Below are 23,043 nucleotides of genomic sequence, written 5' to 3' on the forward strand. Positions count from 1 at the left end.
CAACGATGCCAAAGGGTGCAGGTGGGATATTTCTTTCGCCTATATTTATCGTGAATATGTTTTTACTACGAATACCTATTTTTACCTTGAACAGAGTCATAAATTTTATGAGCGTAAATTTGTGAACATTCAATTTCGCAAACATGAATGAACGCGAACCTCGGACGAACTTTACTTTAAAGCTTGCCTCGAGCAAAGCCGTTTTCGAGGATACGGATGTACTTTATTGCACATCATTTACCTTTATGCAATAGAAGTCGGTGGTAACTCCGTTAGACAGGATACCAGTAAGGTATCGCAGGAGACGAAAGACCTGATCAAGAAACGCAAATGTATGAAAGCCTCTAACCCTACAGCTAGAATAGAACTAACAGAACTTTCCAAGTTAATCAACAAGCGTAGGACAGCTGACATAAGGAAGTACAATATGGATAGAATGGAACATGCTCTCAGGAGCGCAGGAAGCCTAAAAGCGGTGCATAATAAACTAGGAATAGGCAAGAATCAGATTTATGCGTTAAGAGACAAAGCTAGCAATATCATTACTAATATGGGTCAGATCATTGAAGTGGCTGAGGAAATCTATAGATATTTATACAGTACCAGTGGCACCCACAACGATACTGGAAGAGAGAATAGTCTAGAGGAATTCGCAATCCCACAGGTTACGCCGGAAGAAGTAAAGAAAGCCTTGGGAGCTATGCAAAGGGGGAAGGCAGCTGGGGAGGATCAGGTAACAGCAGATTTGTTGAAGGATGGTGGGCATATTGTTCTAGAAAAGCTGGCCACCCTGTATACTGTTAGATATGGAGCTGTTTCCTGCGCTTGCTTCGAGTTCCCCCGGACCACATCGAATCGCAGCACATTCCAGAGGATCGCTCGAGCCAACAAGTTCACGTGCCAACAAGTTCGTACGCCGCCGGTAGCTATTCTCTGCTTGAGTTTTCCAGAAAACGAAGGGATCGCCCGGCATTGTTGCAAGGAAAGTGGGTCCCGAAACAAGACGGCTACGATGTACCGGGAAGGCCTGGCAACGTCGCCCCCACCTGGCTTTTGTGACGGCGAGTTGCTAGTCAGCAAGGCAAGGGGGATCAAGCGATCAAGCAAGGGGGACCACGGCGACTCTCTTCGCCGGTGTGACACCACTGCCCGGGCGCCTTCCATTGACCGAAGGTGGCGTCATCGGAGCAGGCCCTCCCATTGGCCGAACATGACGCGACTTCCAGTCCTCGAAGGGTTTAAAAAGAAGCATTCCAGAGAGACCAGAGCATTCCCTGATTCACCTCTCTCGAAATTCTTGCCGCGGGCCGCAGCGTCCGAGTTGCTGCCGGCCCGTAATGACTGTACGACTGTTACTTGACTCTCACCTCTCTGTATATAATGTAAAATAAACCTCCCAAGTTTTGTTTTTCATCCCGAAGTCCGTCCCCCAACCCCTACATCTGGTTGGCAGCGGTGAGATCACCTCCGAATGCATCAGCTGGTGGCAGCGCTACGGATCAACCTTCGTCGAGAGAGATCCTAAGGAACCGGGAAGAGCGAAGAAGAGAGAGCCTTCGTCGAAAGAGGTCCGAAGAAACTGGGGGTAGCGAAGAAGAGCGAGCCTTCGACCCAGGGAGTCCGGAGGAACCGGGAACAGCGGACAAATGAACCGGATGGCAGGGTGCTGCAACCGTAAGTGAGCGCGTGGTTTTTTTCCTTTTGATTCGCCAGACTCAAATGTTGTGTGTTCATTTTGATAGTTCTGGGAATCGGGAGTTTGTTGCATTGTGTATTTGCACAAATTAATTAAGGAAAACAGTTCTAACCACCAGTCGGGGCAGCTGCCATGGATCTTAGAAGGTTGACGAGGTTAGACTTGTTGTTGGTGTGCGACGATTTGGGAGTTGAGACGGACGAACGGATGAAAACGCCAGCTATCATAAAGGCGATTAGCGACAGTGGCAATGATGGCAAAAGCATTGAGCTTGCTTGGGAGGTGATACAGGAGCCACGGGAGCGTGAGCGTCGTGAACGTGTGCGTGAGCGTCGTGAAAGTATGAGTAAGCGTAAGCGTGAAGAGCGCGAGAATGAACAGAAGCGTGAGCTTCAAGAACTTACTCTTTGGCGTGAGCGTCAAGAACGCGAGAATGAATGCGAAGGCGAGTATCACGAACGTAAGCAAAAGTACGAGAGAGAGAAGGCAGCACTGATCAAAGAGATACAGTATTGTGATCAGTTAATGGCACAGAGACAACGGCTGTCTGAGAATTCTGCAGGTAGTACAGAGCGAAAGAATGAGGCAGCATCGACCGGATTTTCGCCAAAAGCCGACGAGAAGAGTAGTGCCTGTGAGATTGGCTGCAGATTCATAAGTGAAGGGAAAAGGCTAGCTGCTAACGATGCCTTAGTGGCAACAGAGGCCGTTAAAGGCCGCAAGGAGAGCGACGAGGTGCTGTGCCAACAGATGACTGTAGAGACAGCTGGGCCAGCTGCGAACAAATTGGCACAGTTACCGCGCGTGTGCGTCGCTGGTTATGTTAGCGAGGTTGCTAGCGAAGAAAAGGGTACTGCTGACCCGACAGACGCGAGCACCCATGTAGAACCAGATCTGCGTGCAGAAGTGAAGTGCGAACTGGACGATGCAGTTGAGAGTAGTTCTCGGGATGGCGAGCTCCGTAGTTCACGAGAGAACAACTGCATTGTTCAGGGATCGGTGCGGCTCTCCGTCAGTCTAGATAGCCTAGATAGGGATGATACAGTTGTTAATCATTCGGACTGTGCGCGTGAGACAGCGATCGATACCGACGGGCTGTGTGCCGATGCACAGCGTGAGCTGGGCAATGTAGTAGAGGGCAGTTCGCAAGAGTGCGAGTTGTCTAACTCGAGTAAAGCCTGCTGCATTGTGCCAGAGTCGGTTGGGCTGTCCGCCAGTCGAGGCAAAGTGAGAGTAGATTTAAATGTAAATCACTCAGACTGTGCGGGTAAGAGACCGATCCGGGCCGACGAAATGTGTACCGGCCAGCACGAGGCACGAGAAGGCGACATGAAAGCGAGTGGAAAGAGAAAGCGCCGTAAAAAGAAGCGCGGTAAAGACCGAAAGACGGTAACTTATGTAGCGCCGCCAAAGATGGCGAGAAACCCAAAAGGGCAGGACGCGAGGAAAAAGGTGCGGTCGTCTCGGACGATGTTGACGCATCCAAAACGTTCGAGCCACAGGTCAAAAAGAGACCGCGAAGCATGTTCTGCGCGGACGCGGACAAAGGGCACGAGGCAGTTAATCTCCTCGTCGTTCCGCAGTTCTTTTCGAAGCTCAGCGTGCAGTTCGAAGAAGCGCAAGGTGGCAGGACGAGACCAGAGGTCTCTTCGATTTGGCTGCACCGGCTGCACTAGTTCAGTGGGTGCAGCACCGCCATCCTCGTTTTTCTGGTGCAGCGCGCGCCCTCTACACTTTTCTCCTCGTTTTGTCAAGGTGCTGGCCAAGTGCTGCACGAGTTCTCGCCCGGCTTGCACGCGCTCCAGAGCAAGTGCAGAGAAAAGTGCAGCATGGCGTACTTGCCGCCCAGCCAAGAGCAGACGACGATGCATGTTTTCGTCCACGGCGTCCAGAAAGAAGTTAGGCTTGTCTACAAACCCGACGGCTCACCACTGGAGGACGTAAACGCAAATGGATATATATACGAGGCATCAGGCAAGTGGTGCTGCATGTTTTCGATGAAAGCATGGTTAGCGGGCAGTTTGTGCTTTATTCGTACTCGTGGCCACGTGTAGCGGTTGGCCACGATCAACGCATAGGTCCCCGTCTAATTGCGGCATTGATTTAGATCCATTTAGCATTTCTGAGATATCGTGCTGTGCTGTGTGCACATTCCAAATATTATGTTATGTCTTCGCAGACGGGCAGCGCGTGACACTCCGGTTCGTGGCCCAAGATTCACAGGTTGAAAATATTCCTCCTGTAACACGACCACCGACACCGGCCTGCGCCAGTGACGGCTTCGATGGAGTGGGGCCAGGCGCCTTTCCAACGGCATCCGCGTCCGCTGAAGAAACAGCGGAGATATGGAGTACTCGCAAAACCAAGTTCTTCATCTCCAAGTACACGGAGATGAAGAACTTGGTTGGAAAGAGCAGAGAACTCCGGTACGTTGCCTTTTACGTTTCATTTTATGTTGCCACCAATATTATGAGCAACAATGAAGTGTACTGTCGTTTCTCAAATTTATACTTCCAACAATGTCAATGGAATGTTTTCATGCATACTTTGCAGGATTTGTTTAAGCTTAGTACACCAATTCTCATCTCAAGAGTGTTTGAAATGTGTGGCAGCCAGTATGCAAATATTATGATTTCAGAGTACCAGAAAGCGCCACACTTAAGTACTAAAGGTACCGCAAAATTTCAGTCACATGTAGCAGTGTGTTTTGTATTTAACTATGCTATGCTTTCATTTTAGCACAAGAAAGCTTCTGTGGGTGAGACTCACCGAGCTGATCAATAAGGAATTTATGTGCAATATGACCAGCACACAGATTGAAAATAAGTGGAAGTCACTTGACCGAGCATATAAGAGGAGCAAGAAGGAGAACAGTTCATCTGGTCACCACCGCGTGACCTGCGAATATGAAGAGTAAGTGTGCTCATTTACTATGGTATTCAATGGGGTTTTTCATTTGTGCATCACGCATTACACAGGGAACTGTCAGAGATACTTGAAAAGGAACACAGTATCAACCCAAGATTGCTTTTGGAGCCCGGAAAGGCAATCCTCCCCAGCGGATGCTCAGGGTAAGCGAACGACAGTTTTTGTGGAAAACCTGGAATTGGTGTGGCATCTGTGTGTATATTTTCTACGGGACAAGCACCACAGAAGCATCCACCGAGCTTTTGCCTGTGCCAGTCGAGGACAGACTGTCTGCAACAGTTGAGGACAGCCCGGCCTCTAAAAGGAAACGCCACAGCAAGTCACAGCTTGCTCCCCTTTTGGAGGTGCTGGAAAAAATGGGGCAAGCAAGAGAGAAGCAAGCCGAAGCGAGAGCTGAGGAACAAAAAGAAAGAAAAAAGTGGGAGGAAGAGCGGGCAAAGCGGCATGCAGACCGCATGGAGAGATTTGATCGCCTGCTAGATTTGATTGCAAAGCAACAAGGGTCGCAACAGGAAGAATAAAGTTGTCTTGCACTACCACTGCATGTTCAATTTATTTCAAATGAAAACATTCCTCATATATGAGACAAATCATTTTACAAAACACTTTTCCACATTGGCATGGCATTCACAGAGATGCGACATGTTCCTAGCACTGCTCCTTTGCAATGAACTCTCGCAGGGACTGACTGTAGCCTGGCAGGCTGCAGTCAAAATCCCCTTCACTGTCGTCATTACCCACATCTTCCTCTTGTGGTAAAGCTGTCAGCTCCTGGAAGAAGTCCCTCTCGTTGTTGCACAGGTTGTGGAGCACACACGCTGCCATGACTATATAGCAGGACTGCACAACAGTTTTGGCATCCACAAGGTACAACCTCCTGAAACGCTGTTTAAGCATGCCGAAGGTGTTCTCGATGGACACCCTCTGCTGGCTGTGTCGCTTATTAAAGTGTTTTTTCCAAGACGGAAATGAGGCTTCATTGTCCCTGAATGGAGTCATCAGCCAAGGCATCAGAGGATACGCACTATCCCCCAGAATGTAGTTTTCACCACATTCCAATGGCGCACGTGAGAAGAATGGGCTCTCCTTCAAAACGCGGGCATCGTGGACAGATCCAGGGAACCCAATGAAAACATTCAGAAAGCGATTCCTATCATCGCAGATCCCTTGTAAAATAATAGATGGCCACTTCTTGCGATTGAAATATGACTGCGTCGATTCGCTTGGAGTCAGGATCTGGATGTGCGAACCGTCGATGCAGCCGATGGCATTCCGTGGGCCTTTGCCTCCACTCTTGGCGAGGAAACCTGCCTTGATGCGACTCATTTCTGCACTGCTGGGCCAGCATATAACATCACCGCTAAGTGAGTGCAAAAAGTGGACGAACCGCGTCACGCATGCATGCACTGACGACTCTGCCACGTCAAACTTGTCTCCTATGGCGTACATCGACATTTGCGAGCCGACATACACAAGAGCAATTAGGCATGTCTTTTCAGCGGATATTTTTTGACGCCCTTGTAGCGCGTTTGGATAGAAGGTCGAAGCTCTGAATTGACCACTTAGCCAGTCAAATGTTTCTCTAGAGAGCCTGAACAATCTTTTAAACTCATGCTCATGATACCTGGTTATCACGTTCTCGTACCCCGGCACACGATTTGCATCTCTTCGTACCAACGCACAGGCTACCGAAACACACACATCGTCGAACTCGTCGTCGGAGTCAACGTGGATGTCACTGTAGTCGCAGTCGTCGTCACTTTCCGAGTCCAATAGCTCCATGGCAATTTCAAAGAGGGCCATTTTACGTTGCAAGCGGTGCCAGCGATACACAACGTGCACGTAAAACACGTAAACAAAGCTGTGCCTCTGCTAGGCCTGCACTTCCGTCTTCGTTTTGCAGTCGTGCGCTAGTGCGGCTCCAGCTGCACTTGCTGAACCGGCGCTGCAGGTGCTGCACCCGCTCGGCACCACTGCGGCACTTTTCAGAACTAGTGCAGCCAGTGCAAGCCAAATCGAAGAGACCACAGGTGGGGAGTAGCGACGCGGTCAATCGAGTTTGTGAGGAAAGCGGGGCGCCAGGACGCAAATTGGCAGGAGACCGTAACGTCTTGGGGGAGCTCATAGTGAGTCAGCCCTTTTGTTGTTCCTCGGCAGCCAGAGTAGCTTTCAGACCGCGACCACCTCGGGTCCGGCTCAAAGTATGAGTCAGACATAAGCGTTTGAAAAGGGAGGCCAAGAGCGCTTCCGTAGAAATGAAGTGTTTTGTTCTTTATTTTGAGCATCGGAAAGTTTTCACGAATTGAGACTAGGATTTCTTTCAATGTGTAAGGTTTGAGCTTTGTTTGTGTTTTCGTTTGAGAAGCTCCGAGATTTGAAAGATGCGTTTTATGTAAACCTGTAGTCTCGTGAGATGTTCAGTAATAAGTACGTAGGCTTTCTTTTGTGTGTGTTTGAGTAACCTGAAGGTCAAGGTTATCGTTGAGAGGCCTATCGTAACGCGCGTGTGTGCTATTTAACCTTCTTTCTAAGTGTTTTTGAATTTTCTAAGGTTAGGCGCGTAGATTTTCAGTAAGTGCGTGATTTGCACGGAGAAGCGTTTTTAGTTCCATTAGCGCGTGTCCTGTGTCGACGGAAGGAAGCAGATTTATGACTGGGTTGCTCGTGTGTGTTGAGGGCAGCCGTATTCTGACTTCTATGATAAGTGTGCCTGGAACTAGTTATTAGAAGACGCATTATTTTAAGGGTTCTGCGGAGTGTGTAAGTCCCGCAAGTTTAATTGTTCATTTAAGTCACGTGTCCTAGAGGGACTAAAGGAAGAAACGTGAGTAAGTGAAATGAAAAGTTTGCCTACAACGCAAGTACGCGTTCTGTTTAGTTACCACAAGGCTAGTGCGCTTGTGATTTCGTACTTGTGAGGTTGACCAGATTGTTCAGTGGCACCAATACGTGCGATAAGTACGCCACTGCGATAGATTGGAAACATGCTGTTCGTGTAGTTAGGCCACTTAAGTTATGTTCGGCTGTTTTCATTTGTTGTTTGCAACGTCAACGACCCTTTGTTTTGCAGCAACAATGGTACTCTGGTCTTGTCGGCATTCGGGGAGAAATGGATAGCGGTTTGGAAGGGTGGTTGGAACTGTTTTGTCAAAATTGGGGAAATAAAGGATCAGGGTTCATTTTGACTCAGTAATAGCCTGGCGAGTCAGGGGTGAAGAGCCTGCGCTTACACGTGGTGCAGCGCTGTGTTGTTTTGTTTGTTTGACGTATGTTCTCCAGGGCCCAGGATCCCGAAGTTCGTCAATCGAGGCTCGACACCATACCCTGCAGATTCTTTCAGCGTTCCTCATGGCCAGCGAATTGAGTTCACCGGCCATTCAGAACAACCGGGGCAGGGACGAGCTGTTAGATATGGAGCTGTTTCCTGCGCCTGCTTCGAGTTCCCCCGGACCACATCGAATCGCAGCACATTCCAGAGGATCGCTCGAGCCAACAAGTTCACGTGCCAACAAGTTCGTACGCCGCCGGTAGCTATTCTCTGCTTGAGTTTTCCAGAAAACGAAGGGATCGCCCGGCATTGTTGCAAGGAAAGTGGGTCCCGAAACAAGACGGCTACGATGTACCGGGAAGGCCTGGCAGCGTCGCCCCCACCTGGCTTTTGTGACGGCGAGTTGCTAGTCAGCAAGGCAAGGGGGATCAAGCGATCAAGCAAGGGGGACCACGGCGACTCTCTTCGCCGGTGTGACACCACTGCCCGGGCGCCTTCCATTGGCCGAAGGTGGCGTCATCGGAGCGGGCCCTCCCATTGGCCGAACATGACGCGACTTCCAGTCCTCGAAGGGTTTAAAAAGAAGCATTCTAGAGAGACCAGAGCATTCCCTGATTCACCTCTCTCGAAATTCTTGCCGCGGGCCGCAGCGTCCGAGTAGCTGCCGGCCCATAATGACTGTACGACTGTTACTTGACTCTCACCTCTCTGTATATAATGTAAAATAAACCTCCCAAGTTTTGTTTTTCATCCCGAAGTCCGTCCCCCAACCCCTACAATACGCAATGCCTCATGACCTCGAGCGTACTGGAATCTTGGAAGAACGCTAACCTAATCCTAATTCATAAGAAAGGAGACGCCAAAGACTTGAAAAATTATAGACCGATCAGCTTACTGCCAGTTGCTACAAACTATTTACTAAGGTAATCGCAAATAGAATCAAGAACACCTTAGACTTCTGTCAAGCAAAGGACCAGGCAGGATTCTGTAAAGGCTACTCAACAATAGACCATATTCACACTATCAATCAGGTGATAGAGAAATGTGTGAAATATAACCAACTCTTATATATAGCTTTCATTGATTACGAGAAAGCGTCTGATTCTGTCGAAACCTCAGCAGTGATGGAGACATTAAGGAACCAAGGTGTAGACGAGCCAGATATAAAAATACTGAAAGATATCTATAGCGGCTCCACAGCCACCGTAGTCCTCCATCAAGAAAGCACCAAAACCTCAATAAAGAAAGGCGTCAGGCAGGGAAATACGATCTCTCCAATGCTATTCACAGCGTGTTTACAGGAGGTATTCAGAGACCTGGATCGGGAAGAATTGGAGATAAAAGGTAATGGAGAATACCTTAGTAACTTGCGATTCGCTGATGATATTGCCTTGCTTAATAAATCAGCGGACCAAATGCAATGCATGCTCGCTGACCTGGAGAGGCAAAGCAGAAGGGTGGGTTTAAAAATTAATTTGCAGAAAACTAAAGTAATGTTTAACAGTCTCGGAAGAGAACAGCAATTTACAATAGGTAACAAGGCACTGGAAGTGGTAAGGGAATACATCTACTTCGGGCAGGTAGTGACGGCGGATCCGGATCATGAGACGGAAATAATCAGAAGAATAAGAATGGGCTGGAGTGCGTTTGGCAGGCATTCTCAGATGATGAACAGCAGGTTGCCATTATTGAAAAGTCTATAATAGCTATGTCTGACCAGTACTCAGCAGAAACCTGGAGGCTTAAGAAATGCGTTCTACTTAAATTGAGGACGACGAAACGAGCTATGGAAAGAAGGAGGATGGGTGTAACGTTAAGGGATAAGAAAAGAGCACATTGGGTGAGGGAGCAAACGCGAGTTAATGACATCTTAGTTGAAAGCAAGAAAAAGAAATTGGGCGTGGGCAGGAAATGTAATGAGGAGGGAAGATAACCGATGGTCATTAAGGGTTACGGACTGGATTCCAAGGGAAGGGAAGCGTAGCAGCGGGCGGCAGAAAGTTAGGTGGGCGGATGAGATTGAGGAGTTAGCAGGGACGACATGGCCACAATTAGTACATGACCGGGGTGGTTGGAGAAGTATGGGAGAGGCCTTTGCCCTGCAGTGGGCGTAACTAGGCTGATGATGATCATGATGACCTTTATACGCCCACTCGAGCAGTCACGAACTTAGCTCACCAAATAATGACAAGTAGCACGTGGTTTTATTACGAGAGCCATTTTATCGACACTGGAGAGAAATTTCCGCTGTCTTCGCCGCTGTCGGCGTCACTGTCGCCGTGATGTTCTGTATAAAATTTAAGTGCGATAACATCGCGGCCGTGCGCCGTAGGCTCTAGGCGCGAGTAAAAGCGCGCGAGGGTGGGCCGAGAATGATGGCGCCTCGATGCGGCGGGTTGTTCTCGCGTGCGCAAGTGGGGAGGGAGGAGTGCTGGAGATGTGCACTCGCTTGGAAGATGTAAGGGGCCAGGTTAGTGCGCATGCGCCTTTAACTCAAGCTGCTTAGGCTGGGCGCGGCTGCGCGCGTTCCAATATGGAGGCGATCTGCGCTAGGTTTGGGGGCCAGCCGACTTGAGATAGCTGATGGCTTCATGTGCGGTGTGTTCTCGTGTGCCTCATTCGTGTTGAAGCGAGGTGCTTCACGAAGGCGAATTCGATCGCTGCCGCTGCCTCACTTTCTCAGGCCAGCGTCCATACAGCTAGTGCCCACGGTCACTTAGTGAGATGTGCTCGTCATTGCCTGTGCAAGCGTTACAACGTGCTCGCTAATTTAGCTAGTCAGTCAATCTTTGCAGCAGGTTATCCGCCTCACAAAATGACTAACCTCAGTTCGTGTAGCTTTCTAATAATTTGCACTCGCAATCAATGCTCTACCCGTCGAGCGAAAGTGCGACTTCTTAAGAATGTAGCGACTTTTACAGCAAAATTGCTGTGGCCAATTTCGCCTTTTTAAGAATTTTGTATAAAGTTGCTCGATGCAGGTGCTCCTCTTGTGTCATTTATTCATCAAAAGAGTTTCAACGTAAGGCCCTCAGACCGAGGAATGAGGTTTATTCGTAAACAGCAATTTTACCTTAAAATTCACGCAGCATTCGTAAATTTACAAATCGAGCCCAAAGTCGCAAACACTGCAAACCTCGGGACAGCGGGCAGGTGGGCGACCTAGACGTCTATGTTTCCCTGATAAAAGAGGTTACTACTGTCATGTAGAAATACAACCCTGCATCTTCCCTTTCTCACTCTCACTTGCTTCAAGTGTTTCAAAAACTGATCTCTGTTCTATTGTATATACATATCAAAGTACAGTTACAAGGGTCCTCTTTCCATGAGACCGAGGACGCATAGGTATTTTCCTTGGCTAATTTTCAGAAGGAATTATGGATGCAGTTGCCCCCAAGTACCTGTCGTAATTTGACGATCTAAACTCGCCTCGTTTGTGCACCACCAGTGCCTCTCACTTAACTTCTTTATCACTTAACGTCTTTGTCCGTCCGTCCGTCCGTCCGTCCGTCCGTCTGTTTGTTTGTTTGTGTGCTAAGTTACTACTTCAATTATAGAAAACCAACCAGCCCAACAATCAGCGTTTGTAGTTCTGTAGTTTCGGTAGTTGTAAAATAAAAAAGTCGACATGGAACAGTTTACTAAGATGTTGTGCACACTAGCGTATTGGCAAAAATACAGCCGAAAAGCTAACGCAAGCGCCCAAAGTCCCGGTTCCCCTCTTCAAACCAGGCCCCAAAAATTCCTCGTTGTATGTGCGCCTCGCCCATTTCATTAACGATTTCATTTCACCTCGCCCATTTCATCCTTGTAAATGCATGGAACACGTCGTTTATTCATCAATAATTAACTTCCTCCACTCAAACATCTTTTTCCATCCAGCACAAATTTGTTTTCGCAAAGATGAATTCTGCCAAACTGAACTGCGCATGTTCACCCGCGACACGTATTGCACCGATCGCCGTAACCTTCAAAGAGGTGCCTCTCCCTGAAATATACAAAAGCTATCAATAAAGCAGTGCACCTATGTTTAATACTGAATCTATCACAATTAAACCTGCACTAAGATACTCAAGTAAATCGAACAATTTCCAACCGGTCGTGCTCTGTCGATAGGCATATATAACTGCACTTCTAACCGCCTTTCCAATCACGTCAGGCGTTGCCAGAGGTTCCGTTATTGGTCCTGTTATCTTCCTTAGTTGTACAAACAATTTACCAATCGTTTCTTTTTTAGTGTAACACGTGCGTCTTCGATGATGACTGTGTTATATACCGTACTATCACTAACGACTCAGATTATTGAGCTCTCTAATGTTATCTATTCAACTTGAAGGAATAGTGTGAGAAATCGCTCATGAAGCACATATCTCTAATAAATGTAAATCGTGTCGACTGCACGCCGACTCAGCTCATTTTGTCTTATCCCCCAAATTTAGTCACATACACTTTGCAGTTCTTGAGCCGTGGACTACGCCATCATTGAGATATTTGCGATCTGATTTTTTTCCCCTCCTAACGATTACAGTGATTGTAGAATGTGTTGCGACAGACGCTGTTGTCGACCCGTTGGCAAAGTCTGTGATAAGTGAGCATGCCTACCGCAAACAGAAGTGAGGCTCGTGGCTGGTCCTTTTCTATGCACGCCAACTTCGTAACTCATGACGCCTTCGGCCAAGTGTACCGCTCGTGCTGTGTTCAAGACGCACTATATGTCGCTGAATTCGTCATGCCATTGTGGGCCTCTCATATCCTTATGCTGGGCTAGGACTTCCTTCCGAAGAGGCTGGCTGGCGCGGAAACTGGTAACTGCCGCTGACTCCGCCGCCCATGTCCGGTGTCCGTAGCAGCTGTCGCCGGCATTTAGAAAATATATCCGTGCCCCCTGCATGGGAGTGAACTATTCTTCCACGGAGCCATGCCCGCGATTGCTACCTTGCAGCGGAAAGAAATGCATTAGAAACGCGTCCTAGCGCACGAGGAGACACGCGATGTGACATGCGCGCCGAGTAGCGTCAAACGTGCACATTCTGCATTGCAGTTGCATACTATTACACGAGGCTGAACGCCATGAGTGCAGATGCACAGGTAGCGGTACAAGGCAGTTAAGGCAGGTCTGAGAAAGAAAAAGGACTTTAAGGAGATGTATGCAAGAAGGCTAGAAACAATACATACTTGATTAAATGAAGTTGGCTAGGTGGCTATGTCACCGCACGTTTCAGAAGGAATGCCAATAAATCATTATCCTTAGCGTCGTATCTTGCCACTTGCTTTACGGTGTGAGGTGCGCTCCATATAGCGTCTATACGTGCGCCCTTTGCATTGCAGATATATATTATTACACCATGCAGCAGTTGCATAGGTAGCGCTACAAGGTAGTTAGAGAAGTCTTGAGGAAGAAGAAGATTATGTAGATGTATAAATAGTTGTAATGAAAAACATGTATATCATACCTGATTAATTCAAGCAGGCTAGGTGGCTGTTTGTCACTGCCCCGTTTCAAAGGGTTTGCCATTAAGTCATAATCATCATCATCATCATTAGCATCGTATCGGGCCATTTTAAACATGATGTCACATGCGCACCTCGTTGCGTCGATACGTATAAACTTTGCATTGCAATCACGTTATATTCCATCAGGTGCCCCGACTTGTACCAATTGCATATAGCAGTTGCAGGCTGCATACAGCAGCTGAGTGCTGCATGCAGCTGAACATGGGTAACTCATGGAGGCTAGGTGACTGTTTTTTACCATCTTGTTTCGAACAGGATGCCGAGAAACTCTTACCATCATCAACAGCAACAGAAATGAACCATGCCACTGGTTAAGGGGATGTGACATGTGCGCCCCGTAGTCCGGGTACCTCTGTTCACTCTTCGGTAGAATTTATGACACCTACGCGCAAAGTGCGAACCGCTGCTGATGAAGGCAATCGTATGGCTTCGCGCGCCGCTGCAACCAGGCAACATAGGGCTCAGAAGACGGCTGTGCCTAGAGTAGGTCAAGCCGGAGCAGAAAGCGCAGCCATGCTTCAACGCCGAGCGGCCAGGTTGAGATTGTTCTCGTGTAAACGACAGGAAAAGACTTCGCCATAAAGAAATTGTAGCGCTTGGTGCCTAAAATGGAGCTTCTATGGAGCCACTCCCCCCGCTTACGATCTGACTGTGCTGGGCGTGCCGCGCAGGCCTGTGACCTGTTTTTCGGGGCGAACATGAGTCAACTTCGTGAACCCACCTCACCCCGCAATTTGATCTTCCCTCAACAAGAAGATGAAACGACCAACCCGGTAATACTTGAATTGGAAGAGATACATGATACCCTCCAGTCAATTAGTAGGATACGCACCATCATGAGAGCACAAATTAGCGGACTCCTTTAGTGCAGCGCAACTCCGCGAACAAGTTACAAGAACGTTTCACAACTTCGAAGTAATGGAGACGCTCATCACGTTGTGATGTCTCGGCGTAGAGTTGTTGTGGTAGCATGGTCACAGTCGCTGACTGGCTCGATCGCCTGCACCATCTAACAAACAAGCATATAACTTCGGTCAGTTGCTCGCGGTTTCCATCAAGCACTGCAATCTGAACTCCTGTGAGACAGACGGGCCTTAATAAACGCGGTTCTGTGATGACTTCATTATAACCCTACCTTGACGCAAGAAGTATATCTTTGGAGGCTTCGGGACGGAGTGGTCCTTACATCATCCACAACCTGGAATTACGGACCGACAATTATGAGCGAGGACCTGCCCCAATTGTTCAGCTCCTGCGACAAACTTAGATTCCCACTACTTATCTGGATGTGCCCTGGAACGCGGTAATCAGGCTTAGGAATTTGAGAGATGCTGTATTGAAGCCAAACGCATCTCAACACCATACACATTGGGTGGCGGACAGAAAGTTTGCAGAGACATTGCTGCTCTTCCTTCACGACCCAAAGCAGGAAGTTTTTACTTGATTTCGCGTATTCCTCATAAGTTATCCTAATGAAAATGAAATTTCCCAAAGGCTTCAGCCTAAGTGCGAGAACGAATGTTGTGAACCCACATGTATAACGCGAATTTATTGTAAAGCCCCTCAGGCATTCACACTGCGCCTGCGGCTTTGAAAGTGTGATGGACGCCATTTCGCTAAGTCTTAAAGGTTCATGCGTCCTTGCTACTTCAACGACAGTGGGGTCTTTTCTCCAAAGTCCGCATCTCATCTGGCCTACCTTAAGCATGTGCTTGTGTCTCACAGTCGGTGTGGGTTCCAACTAAATTAGAAAAAAGTACCTTGTTGTCAAGTAAGCTAACTGCCCTTAGGAACGTCGTTTCGAAAGAAGGCATTCTATTATGTCCGGCCAAACTTTGCGTCATTGTCAACCACCACGCTAAATGCTGGATATTTCCATTGAAAGGCGCGATTGTTGGTTCAGTTCGTTGGGCTTCATACGTTCAAGAATAGGAGATAAATATCTTTTATCGTTTTTGACCCAAGTATTCAGATGTCAACGCCATGCTCCGCATTCCGCTGCTTTCAACCTTATTTGCTCACTAAATTCCACCTATCATTTACTGCGTCTCTCACCATCACCGGCTGGCCGACTGAGCCACGTAAGGTTCCTTAGATCGCTTCACTTCCTGTCTAATCACGCGCTGGGGTCCATCTCACGCTCTATTCATCGTAAAAACAGCACTTTGTCATTCCCAAATACCTGTTGTGCTGCAAAAATTACCCAGTCCACGGCATCAGGTGGCTACTGATTATCGTCCGCCATCTGCGCTCGGATATATGCGTAGCTTTCAAACATCAGCTCTATTGCGGCAACACTGTCGTGCTCAAGAGATACTCCCGCCTTTTCCTAAGGTGGAAGCTAGGTACCACTTCAGTTCAGTGAGTAGCATAAGTTCCCCTGTATCTCTGGTCAAGCCCTGCGTGTCAACGCCGCAAGGCCACTCCTCACAGCTCCGCTCCCGTGCCACCTTTATTCAACCTGCGCCAACCGTTCCACACTGTTGGAATCTATGTTTACGGCCTCCTACCAAGCACTCCAGGCGACAACCGGTGGGATTGTTGCGGCACACCAGCTCGCAAGGTACACCGTCACATCTGTGCTGCCGGCTGCCACGATGGAAAACATCCCTTTCGTCCTTCTTCATCTGTTTGTGCGGCGTGGCGCAAAGTGTGAATGACAAAGCGACCCGGTTCGCGCGCATGTGTGTATGTATGTATGTATGTATGTGTGTGTATGTGCGTATGTGCGTATGTATGTATGTATGTATGTATGTATGTGCGTATGTATGTATGTATGTATGTGCGTATGTATGTATGTGCGTATGTATGTATGTGCGTATGTATGTATGTATGTATGTGCGTATGTATGTATGTATGTATGTATGTATGTATGTATGTATGTATGTATGTATGTATGTATGTATGTATGTATGTATGTATGTATGTATGTATGCGTATATATTTGCTAACAACTTCATTATCATAGACTTTGAGGGTGGGGCCATAAACATCAAGAAAGACAGGACGAAAGCAGAGAGGACGTCGCCAAACAATGTGTATTCTAGCTTAAGCATAACATCGTCGCTCGTCCTTGTGTTGCCCTTTTCTTCGTCCCTGTTTGTTTGCGCGCAAAAGTTTTAAGATATTCTAGCTTGGCTGTGATTCCATGCTCACCCGCGCTTTCCCATAAGTTAAAGAAGATTGCAGGAAAAAATAAAGTTGCATTCACTGCACGCACTAAGCATCCTCCTCTTTTAACGCAGGGTCAACAAAAAAGATTTTAAAAAGCGGTAATGTGATAAGAAGCATGGCATGATCTTTTATTACCTTTGCGAATGGAAAATCGTATATAAATTACCGGTTACGTGCGGCCGCTGCTTCAAAGGGCAAACTGGACGATGTATTAATCATCGTTAATGAGAACATGCACAATCGCTCAGGGGCTCAATCGAATATTACGTGAAAGTGAGTGAGTGAAGAAACTTCATGGTTATATAGCGCTCAGTTTTACACAGACGATATTAAGGAAGGACAGGACGTGGACGGACGTAGCGCAATCTGCCCTTCATTGCAGAAACTTTATTGCAGGTCTGGTAAGGACGCGAACTCGCCGCGCACCCGGCTAGTCCCACGTCGGGACCGGCAGGTCTAGCCCACCGGCCCGGTCGCGGGCACGCCGGACAGCCAGGAAGTTGTAGAGCGGGACTACGCAGAAGCGAGTCCCACTCCTCCTTGGTGAACTTGGGGTATGTCGACCCGCACTCCCAGAGCATGTGCGCTAGAGTGGGTCTGCCCGCAGGACGGGCAGGCGTCATTGAGATACACGTCGGGGTAAGCCTCGTGGAGAACGGACAGACACGAATATGTGCTGCTCTGCAGAAGTCTAAGCGAAACGACTTGCGCTCTATTCAACTTGGGGTGAGGGGGTGCAAAGACCCTTCTAGACATGTAGAAGAATTTACTGTCCTCGTTGTGAGTAGGGGCCGCGTCCCTGTGGCCGTAGGGAGGAGAGGAGTCGGCGCTCCTTACAGAGGAAGCGTGGTCGGTGAGGTCACGCGCAGCCTCGTGAGCAAACTCATTGAGGTTCGGGGGAGCACCCTCGTCCGACCCTACGTGAGCGGTAAACCTGTGGATTGAATGATGCGTGAGAGCATATGAGCTCGAGCTGCTAAGACGAGCAGCTGGCTTGGCGATGCAACCCTCTTGAAAAGCCCTAACTGCCGTTTTCGAATCGCTATAGATCTCGGACCTACGACCGTCTAGCTGGGCGAGGGCGATCGCGGCTTGTTCGGCGACTCCGGGGTCTGAAGTGAGAATGGAGGTGCTATTGGAAATCTTGCCGCTGGAGTCGACCACAACGACGACAAAGGTCTTCCCATCGCTGTACTCCGCGGCGTCGACGAAGCTTGCTCTAATGTCTCTTTGCTTGATCTCTTTGAGGATGGCTGTTGCTCTGGCCTTGCGTCTAGATCACTGCAAAAAACTGAAGCTGCACACGTGATCTTGAAAGATAAGCGCTCGTGGGATGCTGCCAAGAGAAACATGCTCGTGAAATACGTAAAGGTTTCGTAATACACGAACATGGTTATTCTTGTGTCAGTGTGGCCTCTGTATGATTATATTGCAGCGAAATGCGCTACTTCCAGAATGTGTAATAAGCCGCAGAAAAAAGTGACGCGTATATTGACGCGTATATATATAAACGAGGCAAAAGCTGGGCCACCGAGGAGCCCGATTTGTATTAGTCGTATAAAAATTGATGGTTTATTTCATTTATAAGCACAAATAATTTCCCCTATGTTGTCGTTGTTGTCGTATATATATATATATATATATATATATATATATATATATATATATATATATATGTATATATATATATATATATATATATATATATATAAATATACATGTATATTGATCGTGGGGAGCGCTAGTCACCTTCAGTTTGGGAATGATGGCGCCGGCTAACATTCCCAGGGTTAGATATAAATACCCAAGAAAGTGTATAGCAACACGGGGCTGCGGTGGCTCAATTGGTAGAAAGTCGCACGCGTAATGCCTAGACGTGGGATCGTTTTCCACCTGCGGAAAGTATTTTTTTTTTTCATTCACTTTCATAACCATTAATTTATTATTTTCCTTAATTCAATTAGTAAGCATAAGTAATTTCAACTATGTTGTACTTGGAATTATTGTTTCCTGGCTTCTTATGACTTGATTAATACGAATTGAGCCCCTCGTTAACAGGAAGCTTTAGCTCTAGCCCAACTCCGATGTGGCCTATTGAAATATATTTAAAACGCAAGAACGCTTTGGTGAGATAACTGCTGGACCCATATTTATTACATTTGCTGCATTTGAGAGATAAAATTAAATTCCAGTGACGGATGGAAGCGGAATTTCAATTTGGGGCCGGAATTTTGCTCAATAAATTTTCAAAACTCGAACGCTCGACAAAATATAGAAGCACGAAGTTTACAACTTAATAGCTCTGCATGAAGAAGAGATATTGCGGTTCTGGAAACGGCATTCATTAGACCATTCAAAGTGGGCAAAATCGGCATGTCAGTTTATATATTACGTGAATTTGTTACGTTCGATGCAAGGGTTATGCAAAAGCTGTATGTACACATTACTAATTTGTTTTGAAATTCATGTTAACATACCTTTCTTGCCGCTTGACATTTACTATGAGATGCAATTCAGAGAATTTTGATAGCCTTTATTATTGGTGAGTTACAGAGTTCTAAACTTAAAAGTTTGTTTTTTGAAAATTTTCAATTTTTGCCAATTTTTAGTAAAACATTGACGGCGTAAATCAGAAATTCCACAGCAAAAGTCACTATATTGTCACGTGGTAGTGACTGTGAAGAAAGCAGCCAAACTGAGAAAGACAAAACTAGCGTTTTATTGGGCGAACTTGTGCCCTCAAAAACATGCTTCACTCAAAGAACGGCGACAGTGACGAACACAGTCGGCGATTGTCGAAAATCTGATCAGTGGATCAAGCGCGTCGGCTTTTATACATCAGTCGTCGAATGTTCCAGACTAATCGCTGGGACCCGCGCGCCGTCCACAAAGTTCTACATTGTTCGCGCCGCGCATACATGCAATCAGATTACACAAGGTTCGGTTACAGACAGTGGATGGAACCATCGATAACATTCCAGAAACTTCCCACTCATGCAAGCGCGTCCTGCGCTGTGCGATAACATTTGTTAGGCGGTGAAGCGTGTCGCCCGATCAAGACAAGTACACGTGTCAATATATGAAGTTTTTCTTTAAAATGGAAAAAACCTCGTCAACTTTGGTGGAGTGGTTCCTGGGAAAAACAAATTATCCTTGTACATCTATTCATGCAGGAACACCCTAGCTAAAGCTTCCTGTGAACCCCCTTTGTTCTCGTTTATGTATATATATATATATATATATATATATATATATATATATATATATATATATATATATATGGTTTTCCAGGCATAGGGATTTCCATGTATTGTAGCTGAAAATGCAGTAAAGAGCGGGCGAAATTCAGGCTGTTTACTTCGTCTCTGCTTGAATCCTGTCCATCGCGCTCTATTTACCCCTTCGCCGTGAACGAACCAGCCCAATTCAGCACACTCCTGCTGTCACGCAGTTTCATGCTACATGTTGCGTTCCTTTACCGCGCGATAATCTCAAGAAGCAGCGCGCTTTTTTTTTTTTGTTTGCGAAAGGGATCTCTTTCTATATTCTTTAGCCTCCTCGTGTAGCTAGCTGTACGGTGCGCATAACTAGTGCTTTACGTCTCGACTAAGTGCACTCTAAACAAGCAGCTTTCTTTTCAAAGGTTCCATGGGTATTTCGTTTTCCCGCTTTCGCATTGCAAGCCCCCCTGTCCTTCGTCTTCACGCAGTATCGAGACTGCGAATCGAGGTACCTCAAAACTGTCACTGCGTAGGGCTTCTGTGCTATCATGCTCGTCCACACCTCCTGCTAAAGCATAGGTTTCGCTTCTCCCATTTCCCATTATTGAGTCTGCTAATAGTTGGAATAGTTGGATCAATGAAATCTTTAAATAACCAGTCTGTTTGCTAGGAACGCTATGGTTAAGCACTCACCCCTGTTTTTATTTCATACTGGCGTACCTTTATTTGCAAAAGGTTCGATTTAGAATTACCGAACCTAAATTCACGCTGCTGTAAGAAAGAATACTTCCAATCACGATCTTTCGTTCTTTGGAAACGTCCACAAATGCACGCGCTGCAGTGTCTGCGCCAATGTTATGTACGGTAGAGGTCAGATTTCGATTCTTAGTTCCACCTACATATGAGAAAAAGCTCTAATGAGCAATATTTTGTATCCAAGTTGAGATGCTTCCTTCAGTTTTTCTAAATAATTTTTATTAGGCGAACCCTCCAGTGAGCGCTGTCGTTGTGTATTGCCCAAGAAGTGAAAAATATCTATGCTTGTTCTTTGGGCCCCTAAATGCCTGGTTACACATCTGTCTCTTACACATCCTGCGGCTGAATGTAGCTCAGGCAGAAAAATCCCTGCAGCATGTGATGCCGAAACGCTGTACGTTTGTATCTTGTTAGTGTGAAGAGGGAAACCAAGGCATTCGAGATATGAGAATCGGTGTGTACACATATTAAACATCTCAAGTTTCACGTGCGCCTCAGTGAACTCGTTTCAATTTCCCCGCGAGGCATGGAAGGTGCTCTTTCGTGCGAATTTTAAGCATTGCCGCAAAGATGCAATATCCAAACAGTTTAATATATTGCATAGCGCAAAGAACGCATAGACGAGCAACGCACATTGCACAATGCGGTGCCGCCTAAAGCGTTTAATTTGGGTAAATTGAATACCCCCTGCATAACAAACGCATGCTGCATAAATTATGCCCACCGGACAAAAAAAAATTATGTTTTTTTGCGATTAAGACGTTCCACGTACGGGCGGGTTTTTGCCATAATTTAAAGGTATCACGGTCCATGTCTGCTAACGACGCTGTTATTACGTTCTAGAACCTAGAGCATAGCTCACCTATAAGTTTTATTTCATGCTGATGTGCCGTTTTTTGTAAGCTCCGCTTTGTGCTCACACTGTGGGAATATTATTGCAGCACGGATGGATAAGCCTTGTTTGAGCTGTGGTTTGACGGAAGGGGCGCGAATTCGCTGGCAATAGCTTGAGAAACCGGTGGCATTTCAGTCAGCTAGAGTGACGTTCCGCGCAAGTGATTACTGTGCAACTTGTGGCTGAATGTGGCATACACAGGGAGTTATTCGTTCCTACCTGGGATGAATGACATAACTTCGTGCGACAACTGCGAGTGTGAGCTGCCTACCTAACATCTTCGCCAGTAGATCTGTCAGCGCTATGACTGTCATAGCAATCTACACCGCACAAAGTTAGGTAACCTGGACAATCCACAGTGGCACAAGCGCTTGGATCATGTCGACATGCTTATGCGCGTCGTTACAGCAGTTCTCGAAGTCGACTGAGCTCATTGATTGACTGTAAAGTTTGGATGTGCTCTAGACGGTGAAACGACAACCTATTTTCTACTGTGTAGTTTTCTTGATCATCTAATCTATTTTTCTCTGCGTAGGACAGCAAACAGGGCGTGCGCCTCGTACACCTCCCTGCCTATCCGTCTCTTTTCTGTCGGCCTAGCTGTCGACTACTACACGAAGTCAAGAAGTGCATATTGCATAAGTTATCTACGACTGTTATCTCTTACTGATATGTTCAAACGTGCTGAAAAATGTTCTCCAATAAGTTGCACATATCAATATGCAAAAAGAAGAATCGAGACTATGGTGAAAAGAATGCGTTTGTATCTTTGCCTGATACCTTAATTTGTTGTGATTAATGTGTCGTGCTGAGGATAACACCTACAAAAAACTGCAATGAAAAAATGTAGTGAGCATAAGCTATGGGCATTACAGAGACACAAAGCTTCACACTGTGGACTTCAGAAAAAATATACGCAGTGTTTTAGCTTGCACCTGCTAAAGCTTAAAAATCAGGTGCCCGCTGTACGAGTGCAACAAACTAGTATTGCCCAGTCTCCTCTGGAACAACTTAAATCGTTCAAGAGGAGAGCATTCAGTGGTCAAAAGGAGCGCCGTTGTGACCCTAGCTCATCTGAAAAATTGCGAAATATTAGGAAGGTTGAATATGAACGCAGTCAATTTTCAAGTTATTCATGTAAGAAAAGTGTAAAAAAAAGCTTCAGAGTGTAGATCTGAGAAATATGCCGCTGTCTCTTTCAGTGTTTAGAGCTGTTGTAGTTTTCACTTTTCTGGATTCAAGAAAACTGCTCGAGCTAGAAAAACGCAGAACATACTGGGCTTTTCTGTACCGTAACACTTGTACCAGTTTATAGCTTTAGAATAAACAATTTGTGCTCAACATAAACCAAGCTCATGAAAAGGCCGCAAGCAAAGACGATGGTTGAGAGGCGTAGCTGTGACTGTCGTTTCTTCTGCACCGGCATGCGCTGCCAAAACATCATCACCTTTAACGCAGCCTGTAAACAGCACAAACACTACCAGAGCATCGAAATTTGACATGCGCTCCACCGCTTTAGCTATGAACAATCCAAGACCACTGCTTTTCATCGAATCGCATTTTCATTCTAGCCGGATCTGATGTTTTCGAT

General features: G+C 46.8%; 2 protein-coding genes and 1 long non-coding RNA gene across 3 annotated transcripts in view; 1 reads left to right on the plus strand and 2 right to left on the minus strand.

Annotated features, from left to right (window-relative positions):
• Window positions 1-23,043, minus strand: part of LOC126540908 (uncharacterized) — a 314,198-nt gene that overhangs the window by 170,005 nt on the left and 121,150 nt on the right. The window lies entirely within an intron of this gene.
• Window positions 3,363-4,806, plus strand: LOC126540511 (uncharacterized). Its single transcript, XR_011892588.1, has 3 exons — window positions 3,363-4,122; window positions 4,436-4,609; window positions 4,675-4,806. It is a non-coding gene; the product is annotated as an uncharacterized lncRNA (long non-coding RNA).
• Window positions 5,159-6,427, minus strand: LOC140216138 (uncharacterized). Its single transcript, XM_072286505.1, has one exon. The coding sequence runs from the start codon at window positions 6,425-6,427 to the stop codon at window positions 5,273-5,275; it is 1,155 nt and encodes a 384-aa protein (XP_072142606.1). The 3' UTR covers window positions 5,159-5,272.

The sequence above is a fragment of the Dermacentor andersoni genome, chromosome 2, assembly GCF_023375885.2.
Source record: "Dermacentor andersoni chromosome 2, qqDerAnde1_hic_scaffold, whole genome shotgun sequence".
Taxonomy (NCBI): domain Eukaryota; kingdom Metazoa; phylum Arthropoda; class Arachnida; order Ixodida; family Ixodidae; genus Dermacentor; species Dermacentor andersoni.

What these genes read in the sequence shown, in the direction of transcription:
- LOC140216138 (XM_072286505.1), bottom strand. Translation starts at nt 6,427, where the DNA reads ATGGCCCTCTTTGAAATTGCCATGGAGCTATTGGACTCGGAAAGTGAC.